The sequence below is a fragment of the Entelurus aequoreus genome, linkage group LG04, assembly GCF_033978785.1.
Source record: "Entelurus aequoreus isolate RoL-2023_Sb linkage group LG04, RoL_Eaeq_v1.1, whole genome shotgun sequence".
NCBI lineage: Eukaryota > Metazoa > Chordata > Actinopteri > Syngnathiformes > Syngnathidae > Entelurus > Entelurus aequoreus.
This window is the reverse complement of record NC_084734.1, coordinates 86,499,824-86,516,963: the sequence shown is the minus strand read 5'-3', so window position 1 is coordinate 86,516,963 and position 17,140 is coordinate 86,499,824. Positions and strand designations below refer to the sequence as shown.

General features: G+C 36.6%; 1 protein-coding gene across 1 annotated transcript in view; it reads left to right on the top strand.

Annotated features, from left to right (window-relative positions):
• The first annotated feature begins 169 nt into the window (after positions 1-169).
• LOC133649231 (collagen alpha-1(XXIII) chain-like) overlaps positions 170-17,140 on the top strand; it is a 661,501-nt gene continuing 644,530 nt past the window's right edge. Inside the window, 2 exon segments of the mRNA XM_062046061.1 lie at positions 170-706; positions 3,323-3,392. Of these exon segments, the coding sequence (XP_061902045.1) occupies positions 422-706; positions 3,323-3,392 (355 nt within the window). The 5' untranslated portion in view covers positions 170-421.

Below are 17,140 nucleotides of genomic sequence, written 5' to 3'. Positions count from 1 at the left end.
GTGTACCTAATATTGTGTCTGAATTGCCGTTTTGTTAATTGGAAGTGTTGATTATAAACCATTACGTCATGGCCAATCCGCGTCGTCCCACGTGGTCAGGGGGGCGGTCTTATCCGGAGTTGAACACTGAACAACTTTTAATGAGGCAAACAATTGGATGCATCGGCAGTTGCTGACTTGAGTCACACCAGGACGCCGCCAGCTCCACGATAACCGCGGCCGCCTCCTCGCATCGTTCTGGGATCCGCCTCTCCAGCATCTGTTTGCGGTGTAAACCCGGTGCACAAGCCGGGGCTTCGTAGAACTCGAGCCGGATGATGTGGATGTAGCGCCGCTCTGAGACACCAATATCTCGTTTTTTTTTATTTTTTCATTTTTTTTTTCAACCGCTCTTTCCAACTTCCAAAGCAGGATTTCAAGCATGGACTCTTTCGGCGACTCGGCGGGGGACAACAAGCACCCCGCGGGTCAGTGCGCACCCAAGCCGGCTGTCCACCGCTGGTCTCCCGGTCCGCCCCTCGCCGTGTGCACGCTGCTGTCCCTCTGCTCCATCAGCCTGTGTCTGCTGATGGGCCTCAAGACGCACCGGCTGGAGCAGCGGCTGCAGATGGAGATGGACCGAGCGCCCGCCCTCCACCCGCCGCTCGGGGCTCTCCTCAACCAGGATGGGAGCCTGAGCGCCTCCGTGGGGAAACTCCTGGAAGAGGTACTCGTCATACTCCTCATCGTCACTTTACGCGCTGTGCGTAAAAAAAAAAAGAAAAAAAAGTGGTGTAATTTACGCACGCGGTTTTCTGGTAATTGTGGAGTTCTCAAGCAGACTTGCATGTGCGCAATTAGTTTGTGGTCTGAAGTGCAATTAACTTGACATGATGGCCGTGAAACTAACCACTGCACTTACACTTAATGGGGAGAAGACTGAGACCTGATTGGAGGAATGCTTGAAATATTCTGCTTAATTGTGTAGGTGTTCAGTATTAGTGACGTCTCTCCAATTTGGACTGTGTTACATAATCATGTTTAATAATAATAATTTGCTTTATTGTCTCCAAGGAGAATACACACATACACTACCGTTCAAAAGTTTGGGGTCACCCAAACAATTTAGTGGAATAGCCTTCATTTCTAAGAACAAGAATAGACTGTCGAGTTTCAGATGAAAGTTCTCTTTTTCTGGCCATTTTGAGCGTTTGATTGACCCCACAAATGTGATGCTCCAGAAACTCAATCTGCTCAAAGGAAGGTCAGTTTTGTGGCTTCTGTAACGAGCTAAACTGTTTTCATATGTGTGAACATGATTGCACAAGGGTTTTCTAATCATCAATTAGCCTTCTGAGCCAATGAGCAAACACATTGTACCATTACTATTATTATATCCACTATGGACTAGACTCTCACACTATTATGCTAGATCCACTATGGACTGGATTCTCACACTATTATGTTAGATCCACTATGGACTGGACTCTCACACTATTATGTTAGATCCACTATGGACTGGACTCTCACACTATTATGTTAGATCCACTATGGACTGGACTCTCACATATTATGCTAGATCCACTATAGACTGGACTCTCACGATTATGTTAGATCCACTATGGACTGGACTCTCACAATATTATGCTAGATCCACTATAGACTGGACTCTCACACTATTATGTTAGATCCACTATGGACTGGACTCTCACACTATTATGTTAGATCCACTATGGACTGGACTCTCACACTATTATTTTAGATCCACTATGGACTGGACTCTCACAATATTATGCTAGATCCACTATAGACTGGACTCTCACGATTATGTTAGATCCACTATGGACTGGACTCTCACAATATTATGCTAGATCCACTATGGACTGGACTCTCTCACTATTATGTTAGATCCACTATGGACTGGACTCTCACAATATTATGTTACATCCACTATGGACTGGACTCTCACACTATTATGTTAGATCCACTATGGACCGGACTCTCACAATATTATGTTAGATCCACTATGGACTGGACCCCCACTATTATGCTAGATCCACTATGGACTGGACTCTCACACTATTATGCTAGATCCACTATGGACTGGACTCTCACACTATTATGCTAGATCCACTATGGACTGGACTCTCACACTATTATGTTAGATCCACTATGGACTGGACTCTCACGATTATGTTAGATCCACTATGGACTGGACTCTCACAATATTATGCTAGATCCACTATGGACTGGACTCTCACAATATTATGTTATATCCACTATGGACTGGACTCTCACTATTATGTTAGATCCACTATGGACTGGACTCTCACAATATTATGTTAGATCCACTATGGACTGGACTCTCACAATATTATGTTAGATCCACTATGGACTGGACCCCCACTATTATGCTAGATCCACTATGGACTGGACTCTCACAATATTATGCTAGATCCACTATGGACTGGACTCTCACAATATTATGCTAGATCCACTATGGACTGGACTCTCACACTATTATGCTAGATCCACTATGGACTGGACTCTCACACTATTATGCTAGATCCACTATGGACTGGACTCTCACACTATTATGTTAGATCCACTATGGACTGGACTCTCACTATTATGCTAGATCCACTATGGACTGGACTCTCACAATATTATGTTATATCCACTATGGACTGGACTCTCACTATTATGTTAGATCCACTATGGACTGGACTCTCACAATATTATGTTAGATCCACTATGGACTGGACTCTCACAATATTATGTTAGATCCACTATGGACTGGACCCCCACTATTATGCTAGATCCACTATGGACTGGACTCTCACAATATTATGTTAGATCCACTATGGACTGGACCCCCACTATTATGCTAGATCCACTATGGACTGGACTCTCACAATATTATGCTAGATCCACTCGACGTCCATTGCACCGGTCGCCCAGGGGTGAGTTCCCCACATCTGCAGTCCCCTCCAAGGTTTCTCATTGTCATCCCATTGGGTTGAGTTTTTTCCTTGCCCTGATGTGGGATCTGAGCCCAGGATGTCGTTGCGGCTTGTGCAGCCCTTTGAGACACTCGTGATTTAGGGCTATATAAGTAAACTTTGATTGATTGATATTAACATTTACGATGTCTTTTTGTTCTAAGTTACATAATGGTACAATAAACAATTCTAACAAAGTCCCAGGGGTCCCCGTGCTTGGGTCTCCTGGTCCAACATCACCACTTACCTTAGCTTTCACATCACCAATCTTGTGACTGCATATTTACGTCTGCTTTGTGCTGTACTGTACATTTCTTGTAATGCTCATTGTTCGTCTGCAGAAAGTCATGATGCTCGTGCCGAAGATGCGATCAACGCGAGATGTCGGCCAAGAGTGCGCCTGTCCACCAGGTATGTTGTGTGTGTGTGTGTGTTGTGTGTGTGTGTGTGTGTGTGTGTGTGTCAATGCCAATCACTGTGAATGGGTCAGACTGCCAAAAGCCCATTTTCTCTGAACTGGACGTGTTTTCCCCTTCTGTCGGAGTCTTTAAGTATGATGTGAGCTCTTATTTTGACAGCAGCAGTCAAACACTCCTGTCAGTGAGTGGGAGATGCTCTCTTTGATCCAGTTGGATTCCCAATGCAGGGGACAGCATGTGATGCACGTTGTGTACCGCGCTCTTCATTCCCACATCACTGCGATGGAAGTGTTGCATTTATACACGTCTTTGTGTGGAGTTGGCTCAACTTTTATTGGGTTTGCAAGAGGAAACCACATAAGGTGCAGAAGTTATCAAGTGTTGGCCGGAATGTAAGAGAATCCTTAATTTTGAAGTCCTGTTCTTGGAAAAATATAGCTGCATTAACTTCAAACTAGCATCAAAACTCCTCCTTTGTTGTTTGCTAACAACTTTTGTGTCCCAGTGTTGCTGCTGGATCACACTGCTGTGTGTGAGGGACATCTTCTAATTGGGTTAAAGAGGTCATAGCATGATTTTTCATGTACATTTAAAGCGCTTTGTTGTGGTCTACATCAGTGGTGCCCAATGTTTTTGTAGCTGGGGACCGGTCAACGCTTGAAAATTTTGATTTTTTTTTTCATTTTTTTTTTTCATTTTTTTTTTTCATAAAGAAATACAATCATGTGTGCTTACGGACTGTATACCTGCAGACTGTATTGATCTATATTGACATACACATACACAATATTTATATGTAGTGTTTTTGTTGATTTAATAAAAAATAAAAATAATTTTTTTTTAATTTTATTTTTTTTTTTTATTTTTTATTTTTATTTCTTGCGCGGCCCGGTACCAATCGGTCCGCGGACCGGTAGCAGTCCGCGGACCGGTGGTTGGGGACCACTGGTCTACATAACCTTTTAATGGTGGTGCTTTGGTCCATGTTTTGCATAGATTTTGCTTCACGGACAGTCCACAATCCCCTTTTTGACTTGAAAATGAGAAATGTATTTACCTGCAAGAGACCTCCTCCACGCTTCGCTCCCTCCAGCTGCGTCCCAATCTAGACTTGGGCAATATGGCCTAAAAATAAAATGTGTATATATGTATATGCATATATATTAAAGATGGGGGAAATAATAGATTTTTAGATGCATCGCAATTGGGACGTGGACGATCATAGAGTTGATTAGTAAACGTCAATTTATGTATTTATTGTAAATAACGTAATGCAGGCAGTTCTGCAGCGAGCCACCTTATTGAGAGATCCGACCAGCTCCTTATTTTAAGGCACTTATGGTCCAGTTTTGCAGACATTTAATTTAATAAATGTGAGAATTAATGAACTGTTTCTTTTTCCAAATGAATATATTTTTTTAAAGTTGCATGTGGTATTTATGTATGTATATATGTATTTTTATATATGTGTATCTAAGTGTCTATATGTGTGTGTGTATATATGTATGTATGCATATATGTGTGTATATAAGTATGTATGTATATATGTATGTTTATATATATATATATGTGTATCTAAATGTGTATATGTGTGTGTATATATATGTGTATGTATGTATGTATGCATACATGTGTGTATATAAGTATGTATGTATATATGTATTTGTATGTATGTATATATGTGTATGTATATGTGTGTATATATAAATGTATATATGTATGCATATATATGTGTATGTATATATGTAAATATGTATGCATATACAGGTATATGTATGTATGTATGTATGTATGCATATGTATGTATGTATGCATATGTGTTTATGTATGTATGTATGAATGTATGCATATATGTATGTATGCACATATATGTATATACTGTATATGTACTGTATGTATGCATATATGTGTATGTATGTATGCATATGTATATGTATGTATGCATATGTGTGTATGTATGTATGCATACATGTATATGCATGTGTATATGTATGTATGTATGCATATGCATACATGTATATGCATGTATGTATGTATGCATGTGCATGTATGCATATGCATACATGCACATGCATGTATGTATGCATGCATGCATGTGTGTATGCATATATATGCATGTATGTGTGTATGCATATATGCATGCACGTGTGTGTATGTATATATATATATATGTGTGTGTGTGTGTGTGTGTGTGTGTGTGTGTGTGTATATATATATATGTGTATGTATGTATATATGTGTATATATATATATATATGTATGTGTGTGTGTATATATATATATATGTGTGTATGTATATATATATATGTATATGTGTGTGTGTGTGTCTGTGTGTGTGTCATGTCATATATGACATGACACCGTTTGAAAATAATGAGGTTATATAAATAAACCTTTACTGAATCTTTCTGTGTAAATAACACATTTCATCACGTATATATCTGCGGCTTATAGTCCGGTGGGGCTAATATATGGTAAACAATTTTTTTCCCCCTAAAATTTAGTGGGTGCAGTTTATATAACAGTGCCCTCTATAGTCGGGAAAATACGGTAACAATAATTCCAACAAGTGTAAAAATAAGTCAACCTATCTTCATTAAAAACACTCATGCTGCACAAAAGTATTCAACTGGTGTCTCACTGCATTTAAATATGTGCTGCCTTGAACATCAATGTTCATTTCTAGTGGTGTGAAAGTCAAAGAAAAGTTATCACAATATTCATTTATTAGTCACGACCCCCCACGAGTACATTTGGTGCTACCTGTCACCATTACCACATTACAATGTCTCCATAATATTTATTTTTTTTACTCACCATTTGTCTCTTCTACAACATCCATTACAGCAAAGGTGTCAACGTCGTTTTCACTGAGGGCCACATCGCAGTAATGTTTGGCCCCAGAGGGCTACTTCTAACAGTGAATACAATTATTACACCTTTTTTTTTTTTAGTAATTAAAAAAAACAACTAAAATGTAAAAAAAATATGCTAAATTGCAATAATTTCACCTCAAAATGTAGTGTATATTACTGTAAATGGAAAAACAGTACTGCTGTTTTTATGGTAAAAAAGGCAGCTCAGTTGCTAGAATTCTACTGTAAAATTTACATTTGTTTTTTTAAACTTTTAAATAAAAAAAACCCTGCAATTTTACAGTAAAATTATGGCACCTGAGCTGCCATTTTTTTTTGTTTTATTTTTTAACGCAAATCAACAACTGTAGATTTTTCGGTGTATTACTGTAAATGCCAAAACGGCACCACAGTTTATTACAGAAAAAAAAAAAATACTGTTTTTTTAATTTAGAGAAAAAATGCTGCAAAAACCACAGCACATTTCACAATTTTACCATGAAATCTATTGCTACTTTTATATTGCACAATGTAACGGATAACTTGCTTTTAAATCATTATTAGTATTTATTTATATTTTAAAAAATGGTTTGAATGTATGATAATATATTTTTGCATAATTAGACAATATTTAAGTTAACATAATTTGCGATCACATGGACTACATTTTTTTTTTTTCTACCAAAATAGAAATAAGGAATACATTTCGTAAGAAAAGTTACATTACTTTATTGATACATTTTATTTCCAGGCTTTCGAGGGCCAAATAAAATGAAGCGACGGGCCACTTCTGGCCCCCGGGCCTTGAGTTTGACACTTGTGCTTTACAGTTACATGCGTCATCAGGCCCGGCCCTAACCAATCTGGCGCCCTAGGCAAGATTTTAGGTGGCGCCCCCCCCCACATCGGCAGTGAAGTGTATATACTCACAAGAAACCGAATAGCTTTGTCTTTGACCTTTTTTTTTTTACTTAAAGAAAGCAAATTAACAATCAGAATTGTTAACAAGATAAAAAAAACTATGGATAAATAAATGAATACAAAAAATAAAAAATGAATATATGAAATACAATATTTTTTACATACATAAACACAAAATAAAACGTGTCAACAAGTTGCATAAAATAAATTAAAAATACAATATAAATAAGGCACTGCACAAAACAAGATATCAAACCAGTATGACTTTAACTATATTAGAAAAAAAGGGGATCCTAAAGAGTTCTCTATTTGTGCTTTTTAATATTGCATTAACTAGAATGACTTACAAATTACTGTACACCAGGGAGTACTGTAATTACCTAACGTTACATTATTATTTTCCATAACAATTTAGCCCCCTCCACAATATTAACCCGACGTTAAAACAGAACTAGCTATTTATCGATTAGCAATTGCCGAATCATGTAACATTAGCTTAATGCTAAAAAGCCAGGTTGCTATCACATTCTGTAACAGACAAATAATTTCATGTAGGCTAGCGTTACCTACCTTCTACCTCCTGTCTTTTTCTCGTTTCTCCTCTTCTTTTCTCTTTTTTCTTCCCTGGGCACCTGACAGTTTTGGCCGTTTTGACATCTTGTGTTGATTTTTTTTGATGTGGTGACGTCCAAAAAAAGTCATGATACGGGAAGGGAGGGGGCGCACCGTGCCGGGGGAGGGGGCATCGTAATGTTGTAACAAATTATATTTCTATTAAATAGGCTTTACTTTGCATTTTAATTAACGTGTGATTATTTTATGTTTTTAGAAATAATAGTACCAACTTTTTTTTTTTTTTTTTTTTGTTTCCCTCCAACATTTGTGGCACTGGCGTGGCGCCTACGGTCGGACCGGCCCTGTGCGTCATGGCCAATCATGCCAATTTAGACGATAACGTCATCTGGCTTTTTAAACCCTCACCCTCATACTGTAAGGGTGTGAAAGGCAGCCGTTAGAGCAGGTGAAAGTTGTTCACAAGTGGAATTTCTGGCCTGTAGTCAACACATTCTGTTTTGCAGTGTGTGTGTAGGTTTGTGTGTGTGTGTGCGTGCCAAGATGGAGTGCTGACTGGACCGTGCACAGCCAACGCTACTGATGCTGTTAATGTAAGTCGTGCTGCAATGCATGCGCCTCATAAAAAGTTGACTGGGACCAGCCTGTTTCTTGAATTTTCATGCATTTTTTTGAGTTGAGCTGTCTAATGTGCAACTTCTTCATTTTTGCCCCTTTTCTGCCGTCGAGCTCTGGCATATTGCGTGTTGTGTACTTGGAAGCCAAGCTTGTTTGTTGCTGCAGCCGGGGAGCCTCTGGACCTCCTTTGTTTTCATCCCCGCAATTAGATTGCGCAATATAGATTTTGTTGTTCTTTTTCTGCACGTTGTGCTGCTTTGTTGTCCTGCTCAGGGCATGAACCATGTCCTGGTTTTTTCTTTGTGTGGCACGCAACAAACGGGAAAAAATAAGTTTTACAATGCGCTAGCACGTCTTTTTTTTTGTGGGGGGCAGGGGGGGTTCACAAGATTTTATAGCGGCCTATTAAATTGCACAAGAGAGAGGTTTATAAATAAAAATACAAAAATGACAAATTAGTTAATTTGAACCAATAAAGAAATATAATAAGTGATGAATCAGATTTACAAACCCCGTTTCCATATGAGTTGGGAAATTGTGTTAGATGTAAATATAAACAGAATACAACGATTTGCAAATCCTTTTCAAGCCATATTCAGTTGAATATGCTACAAAGACAACATATTTGATGTTCAAACTGATAAACATTTTTTTTTTTTGCAAATAATCATTAACTTTAGAATTTGATGGCAGCAACACGTGACAAAGAAGTTGTGAAAGGTGGCAATAAATACTGATAAAGTTGAGGAATGCTCATCAAACACTTATTTGGAACATCCCACAGGTGTGCAGGCTAATTGGGAACAGGTGGGTGCCATGATTGGGTATAAAAGTAGATTCCATGAAATGCTCAGTCATTCACAAACAAGGATGGGGCGAGGGTCACCACTTTGTCAACAAATGCGTGAGGAAATTGTTGAACAGTTTAAGAAAAACCTTTCTCAAGCAGCTATTGCAAGGAATTTAGGGATTTCACCATCTACGCTCCGTAATATCATCAAAGGGTTCAGAGAATGTGGAGAAATCACTGCACGTAAGCAGCTAAGCCCGTGACCTTCCATCCCTCAGGCTGTACTGCATCAACAAGCGACATCAGTGTGTAAAGGATATCACCACATGGGCTCAGGAACACTTCAGAAACCCACTGTCAGTAACTACAGTTGGTCGCTACATCTGTAAGTGCAAGTTAAAACTCTCCTATGCAAGGCGAAAACCGTTTATCAACAACACCCAGAAACGCCGTCGGCTTCGCTGGGCCTGAGCTCATCTAAGATGGACTGATACAAAGTGGAAAAGTGTTCTGTGGTCTGACGAGTCCACATTTATAAATTGTTTTTGGAAACTGTGGACGTCGTGTCCTCCGGACCAAAGAGGAAAAGAACCATCCGGATTGTTCTAGGCGCAAAGTGTAAAAGGCAGCATGTGTGATGGTATGGGGGTGTATTAGTGGCCAAGACATGGGTAACTTACACATCTGTGAAGGCACCATTAATACTGAAAGGTACATACAGCTTTTGGAGCAACATATGTTGCCATCCAAGCAACGTTACCATGGACGCCCCTGCTTATTTCAGCAAGACAATGCCAAGCCACGTGTTACATCAACGTGGCTTCATAGTAAAAGAGTGCGGGTACTAGACTGGCCTGCCTGTAGTCCAGACCTGTCTCCCATTGAAAATGTGTGGCACCTAAAATAGCAGAAGGGAGACCCCCGGACTGTTGAACAACTTAAGCTGTACATCAAGCAAGAACGGGAAAGAATTCCACCTGAGAAGCTTCAAAAATGTGTCTCCTCAGTTCCCAAACCTTTACTGAGTGTTGTTAAAAGGAAAGGCCATGTAACACAGTGGTGAACATGCCCTTTCCCAACTACTTTGGCACGTGTTGCAGCCATGAAATTCTAAGTTCATTATTATTTGCCAAAAAAAAATAAAGTTTATGAGTTTGAACATCAAATATGTTGTCTTTGTAGCATATTCAACTGAATATGGCTTGAAAATGATTAGCAAATCATTGTATTCCGTTTATATTTACATTTAACACAATTTCCCAACTCATATGGAAACGGGGTTTGTAATAAAGAAACATACACACTACTTAAAGTGCTTCATTCGTAAGGACGGGTACCAATGTTCAGTACTTAATCAATGCTAATTTGTTTTAATAATACAATCTTTTTTTAAATTAATACTGAAACATTCAAAGTTTAGCAGTTGTTATATCTTGTCTTACACTTTTGAGTCTCATTTGTAAGTATTACATAGTAAACTTTGCATGCAGTCGCAATTCCAAGACACTAGATGGCAGTGTTGCCTAGTCAGTGAGTAGTCTTTGCCATTAAGCTGAAGCTTGTCTTTTGTAGAGCCTTATACCGTAAGTATAGTACTTACTACACACCGTGGGCCTGATCTACAGTACTAAGATTCAAAATACCAGGCGCTAAACAGTGTGTGCAATCTATGACTTAATGTGTACGAAGAGTGGGCGTGTTGCTTGCGTGTGCAATAAAAAATTTTGCAGATCGTCTTATTTAAATATGTTTTTTTGCGTGTATTCTACGGGGCTTTCGCCAAGGACACACATGTGAAAAACAACATGCAAGAAAATGCATATTGCAAGAAGTTTATTTTCCACATAGGCGATATGTTAATAGGAAAAAACTAAACGTGTCAATTTAATTGGTATTAATCAGCCCCTTAAGTCATCCAACAGCTATATAGTTATAAAATGATATTGCTGAATGGACCATATGGCTGACGTTTTTTTATTTTTGGCAGCCCATATATGTTGACAAGCCCACGTAGGATGGAGCTGCTGCCAAATACGTGCTGAATAAAGACTAAAACATAGCATTCGCAGTTAAGTTTCAGTCTTGATAAATGAAACTGCGTGTGCGGAATAATTATATTTGCGTTTTCTTCTCCCGGTATTGCGGGCGTTCCGATAATCAGCATATATTCCGCACGCTACACGGATTGCGCTCCTTTATTCCGCTCTCTAGAGAAACACAATCCTCTGCTCACGAGTTTAGTAGTCAAACTTTGCATGCGCTAGCAAGTTTGCACGTGTTTTAGTACACGCGCACCTTTTTAGCAAATCAAGCCCCGTCTGTTCGATTTGCAACGTGCGTCTCAGTCGCCGTTTTCATTGCCACGTTCGGAGCCGTCGACGTCGCCATGTAAAACCGCTAATGCTAATCGCGGTAGCATGTCTGCGGCAAATCCGATGTAAATTAGCATCGCGCTTTGAAAAGTGAAGCCTTGCCGTACATTTGAGTGTTTTCGAGCAGGCACACTTGCTTTGTTGGCATGAAAAACTAACATTACTTAAAGGCAGTCTGAGTGTTTGTTTCCTTGCCAAGTGTTTGATACGTTCAACCAAGGTATCAAAATATGTTTGATTTTTTTACAGTATATACATCTATACCCGGTCGGTGCCTATAAAAATACCGAATTCGATACCCGTCCCTTACTGACAAGCAATAAAAACATCCAAATACTTTTTTTTCGAACGTGGTCAGAGCCTCTCTGGTCATGTGGCCATGGCCCTCATAGAGTGTTTATGCCAGGAGCCGGCCCCTGATGCTCCTCCTGCCTCACATGCACGCGTCCCATAAATTGATGCAAAGTCTTTGAGGGGGCCGACGGCGGCTCCTCTCTCAACACGACACTGTAAGGAGAGACCCTCCTCTCTCTTTAGCACCACATTTGAAACGTGAAGCTCATCTCCGAGGCATCCGTGATCTCGTGTGTGTGTGTTCTTGTATTCCTACCCTTCTTGAGACATCAAAGTAGCGTCCATATGAGGAGGTGTGAACAAGTGATGACATAAATCATGGTCCCAATACGGAAAAAAACATTGCATCTAATAGAGAATGTCTCATTTGCACCCCTGGTGGTGAAATCTATCAACATTAGGGTGGTCCCAAAAAGGACGGATTTTTCCAAATTGACTGTTGATTTTAAAAGTGCTCCCCCTCTGGTCAACATATGAAATAACAAGTGTGTGTAAGAAATTGAAATGTGTCCCTTTTGGCCAAAATTAATAAAAAATAAAAATAAATTATATAGAGACATACTGTAATAACTTGAAGTAAATAATGACGATTAAAAACCCATTACAAACAAAAAAATAAAAAAAGATTAATTTTTTTTCTCACAATGTGTCAACTTTTTTCTTATAAAATTGGGAACAATTTCCCATATTGTTTCTGTATTATTGTGTGATATTTTCTCGTAAAATATTTACTTTTTTAATGTAAAAATGGCGACATTTGTCATATAAAATTCTGACTTTTAGCACAATATTGCCAATTTTTTTGTTCTCGGAAAATTGTGAAAATGTTGAGTAAAATTATGACTTTTGTCATAATTTTGCCAAGTAAAATTCTAATTATTATAATATTGCCAAAATTGGAAAGTTGTCATATAAAATTGTGACTTTTGTCGAGTAAAATTACGACTCTTCATAAAATCGCCAACATTTTAAGTTGTTCTTGTAAAATTGTGACTGTTATGAGTAAAATTCTAACTTTTATCATAATATTGCACAAATGTTCAGTTTTCCTTGTAAAATGACGACTTTTATTATTATAATACTGCCAAAATTCAAAGTTTTTCTTGTGAAATTCTCATTTTTCACTACTAGATTTTTTATATTTGCATAGTATGTATATATTATTAATGTTGGAAATACAAATCTTTATATATCTAGAAAGGGTGGTTCTAAAGAGGTAGGCATTATTCGGAGGTCTCAAGAAGGTAACAAATACAAGAGTGTGTGTGTGTGTGTGTTCTTTTAGTTCTACCCTTCTTGAGACATCAACAAGGAAAAGTAGCGTCCATATGAGGAGGTGTGAACAAGTGATGACATAAATCATGGTCCCAATACGGAAAAACCATTGCCTCTTATAGAGAATGTCTCATTTGCACCCCTGGTGGTGAAATCTATCAACATTAGGGTGGTCCCAAAAAGTAGGGATTTTTCCAAATTGACTGTGTTGATTTTAAAAGTGCTCCCCCTCTGGTCAACATATGAAATAACAAGTGTGTGTAAGAAATTGAAATGCGCCCCTTCTGGCCAAAATTAATAAAAAATAAAAATAAATTATATAGAGACATACTGTAATAACTTGAAGTAAATAATGACGATTAAAAACCTATTACAAAAAAAAAATAACAAAAATATTAACTAAAAGCAGTTTTTTTCTCACAATGTGTCAACTTTTTTCTTATAAAATTGGGAACAATTTCCCATATTGTTTCTGTATTATTGTGTGATATTTTCTCGTAAAATATTTACTTTTTTTTATGTAAAAATGGCGACATTTGTCATATAAAATTCTGATTTTTATCGCAATATTGCCAATTGTTTTGTTCTTGGAAAATTGTGACAATTTTTTTGAGTAAAATTATGACTTTTGTCATAATTTTGCCAAGTAAAATTCAAATGATTATAATATTGCCAAAATTGGAAAGTTGTCATATAAAATTGTGACTTTTGTCGAGTAAAATTACGACTCTCTTCATAAAATCGCCATCATTTTAAGTTGTTCTTGTAAAATTGTGACTGTTATTGAGTAAAATTGTAACTTTTATCATAATATTGCACAAATGTTCAGTTTTCCTTGTAAAATTACGACTATTATTATAATACTGCCAAAATTCCAAGTTTTTCTTGTGAAATTCTCATTTTTCACTACTAGATTTTTTTATATTTGCATAGTATGTATATATTATTAATGTTGGACATACAAATCTTTATATATCTAGAAAGGCTGGTCCTAAAGAGGTAGGCATTATTCGGAGGTCTCAAGAAGGTAATAAATACAAGAGTGTGTGTGTGTGTTCTTTTAGTTCTACCCTTCTTGAGACATCAACAAGGAAAAGTAGCGTCCATATGAGGAGGTGTGAACAAGTGATGACATAAATCATGGTCCCAATACGGAAAAACCATTGCCTCTAATAGAGTATGTCTCATTTGCACCCCTGGTGGTGAAATCTATCAACATTAGGGTGGTCCCAAAAAGGAGGGATTTTTCCAAATTGACTGTGTTGATTTGAAAAGTGCTCCCCCTCTGGTCAACATATGAAATAACAAGTGTGTGTAAGAAATTGAAATGCGCCCCTTTTGGCCAAAATTAATAAAAAATAAAAATAAATTATATAGAGACATATTGTAATAACTTGAAGTAAATAATGACGATTAAAACCCCATTACAAACAAAAAAATAAAAAAAATAATTTTTAACTAAAAGCAGTTTTTTTTTCTCACAATGTGTCAACTTTTTTCTTATAAAATTGGGAACAATTTCCCATATTGTTTCTGTATTATTGTGTGATATTTTCTCGTAAAATATTTACTTTTTTTATGTAAACATGGCGACATTTGTCATATAAAATTCTGATTTTTATCGCAATATTGCCAATTGTTTTGTTCTTGGAAAATTGTGACAATTTTTTTGAGTAAAATTATGACTTTTGTCATAATTTTGCCAAGTAAAATTCAAATGATTATAATATTGCCAAAATTGGAAAGTTGTCATATAAAATTGTGACTTTTGTCGAGTAAAATTACGACTCTCTTCATAAAATCGCCAACATTTTAAGTTGTTCTTGTAAAATTGTGACTGTTATTGAGTAAAATTCTAACTTTTATCATAATATTGCACACATGTTCAGTTTTCCTTGTAAAATTACGACTTTTATTATTATAATACTGCCAAAATTCTATGTTTTTCTTGTGAAATTCTCATTTTTCACTACTAGATTTTTTTATATTTGCATAGTATGTATATATTATTAATGTTGGAAATACAAATCTTTATATATCTAGAAAGGGTGGTCCTAAAGAGGTAGGCATTATTCGGAGGTCTCGAGAAGGTAACAAATACAAGAGTGTGTGTGTGTGTTCTTTTAGTTCTACCCTTCTTGAGACATCAACAAGGAAAAGTAGCGTCCATATGAGGAGGTGTGAACAAGTGATGACATAAATCATGGTCCCAATACGGAAAAACCATTGCCTCTAATAGAGAATGTCTCATTTGCACCCCTGGTGGTGAAATCTATCAACATTAGGGTGGTCCCAAAAAGGAGGGATTTTTCCAAATTGACTGTGTTGATTTGAAAAGTGCTCCCCCTCTGGTCAAAATATGAAATAACAAGTGTGTGTAAGAAATTGAAATGCGCCCCTTCTGGCCAAAATTAATAAAAAATAAAAATAAATTATATAGAGACCTACTGTAATAACTTGAAGTAAATAATGACGATTAAAAACCTATTACAAAAAAAACAAACAAAAATATTAACTAAAAGCAGTTTTTTTCTCACAATGTGTCAATTTGTTTCTTATAAAATTGGGAACAATTTCCCATATTGTTTCTGTATTATTGTGTGATATTTTGTCATAAAATAATTGCTTTTTTTAATGTAAAAATGGCGACATTTGTCATATAAAATTCTGACTTTTATCACAATATTGCCAATTGTTTTGTTCTCGGAAAATTGTGAAAATGTTGAGTAAAATTATGACTTGTCATAATTTTGCCAAGTAAAATTCAAATTATAATATTGCCAAAATTGGAAAGTTGTCATATAAAATTGTGACTTTTGTCGAGTAAAATTACGACTCTCTTCATAAAATCGCCAACATTTTAAGTTGTTCTTGTAAAACTGTGACTGTTATTGAGTAAAATTCTAACTTTTATCATAATATTGCACAAATGTTCAGTTTTCCTTGTAAAATTACGACTTTTATTATTATAATACTGCCAAAATTCTAAGTTTTTCTTGTGAAATTCTCATTTTTCACTACTAGATTTTTTTATATTTGCATAGTATGTATATGTTATTAATGTTGGAAATACAAATCTTTATATATCTAGAAAGGCTGGTCCTAAAGAGGTAGGCATTATTCGGAGGTCTCAAGAAGGTAACAATTACAAGTGTGTGTGTGTGTGTGTGTGTGCGTGTGTGTGTGTGTGTGTGTGTGTGTGTGTGTGTGTGTGTGTGTGTGTGTGTGTGTGTTCTTTTATTTCTACCCTTCTTGAGACATCAACAAGGAAAAGTAGCGTCCATATGAGGAGGTGTGAACAAGTGATGACATAAATCATGGTCCCAATACGGAAAAAACATTGCATCTAATAGAGAATGTCTCATTTGCACCCCTGGTGGTGAAATCTATCAACATTAGGGTGGTCCCAAAAAGGACGGATTTTTCCAAATTGACTGTGTTGATTTGAAAAGTGCTCCCCCTCTGGTCAACATATGAAATAACAAGTGTGTGTAAGAAATTGAAATGCGTCCCTTTTGGCCAAAATTAATAAAAAAATAAAAATAAATTATATGGAGACATACTGTAATAACTTGAAGTAAATAATGACGATTAAAAACCCATTACAAACAAAAAAATAAAAAAAATAATTATTAACTAAAAGCAGTTTTTTTCTCAGTGTCAACTTTTTTCTTATAAAATTGGGAACAATTTCCCATATTGTTTCTGTATTACTGTGTGATATTTTCTCGTAAAATATTTACTTTTTTAATGTAAAAATGGCGACATTTGTCATATAAAATTCTGATTTTTATCGCAATATTGCCAATTGTTTTGTTCTTGGAAAATTGTGACAACTGAACATTTGTGCAATATTATGATAAAAGTTAGAATTTTACTCAATAACAGTCACAATTTTACAAGAACAACTTAAAATGTTGGCGATTTTATGAGGAGAGTCGTCATTTTACTCGACAAAAGTCACAATTTTATATGACAACTT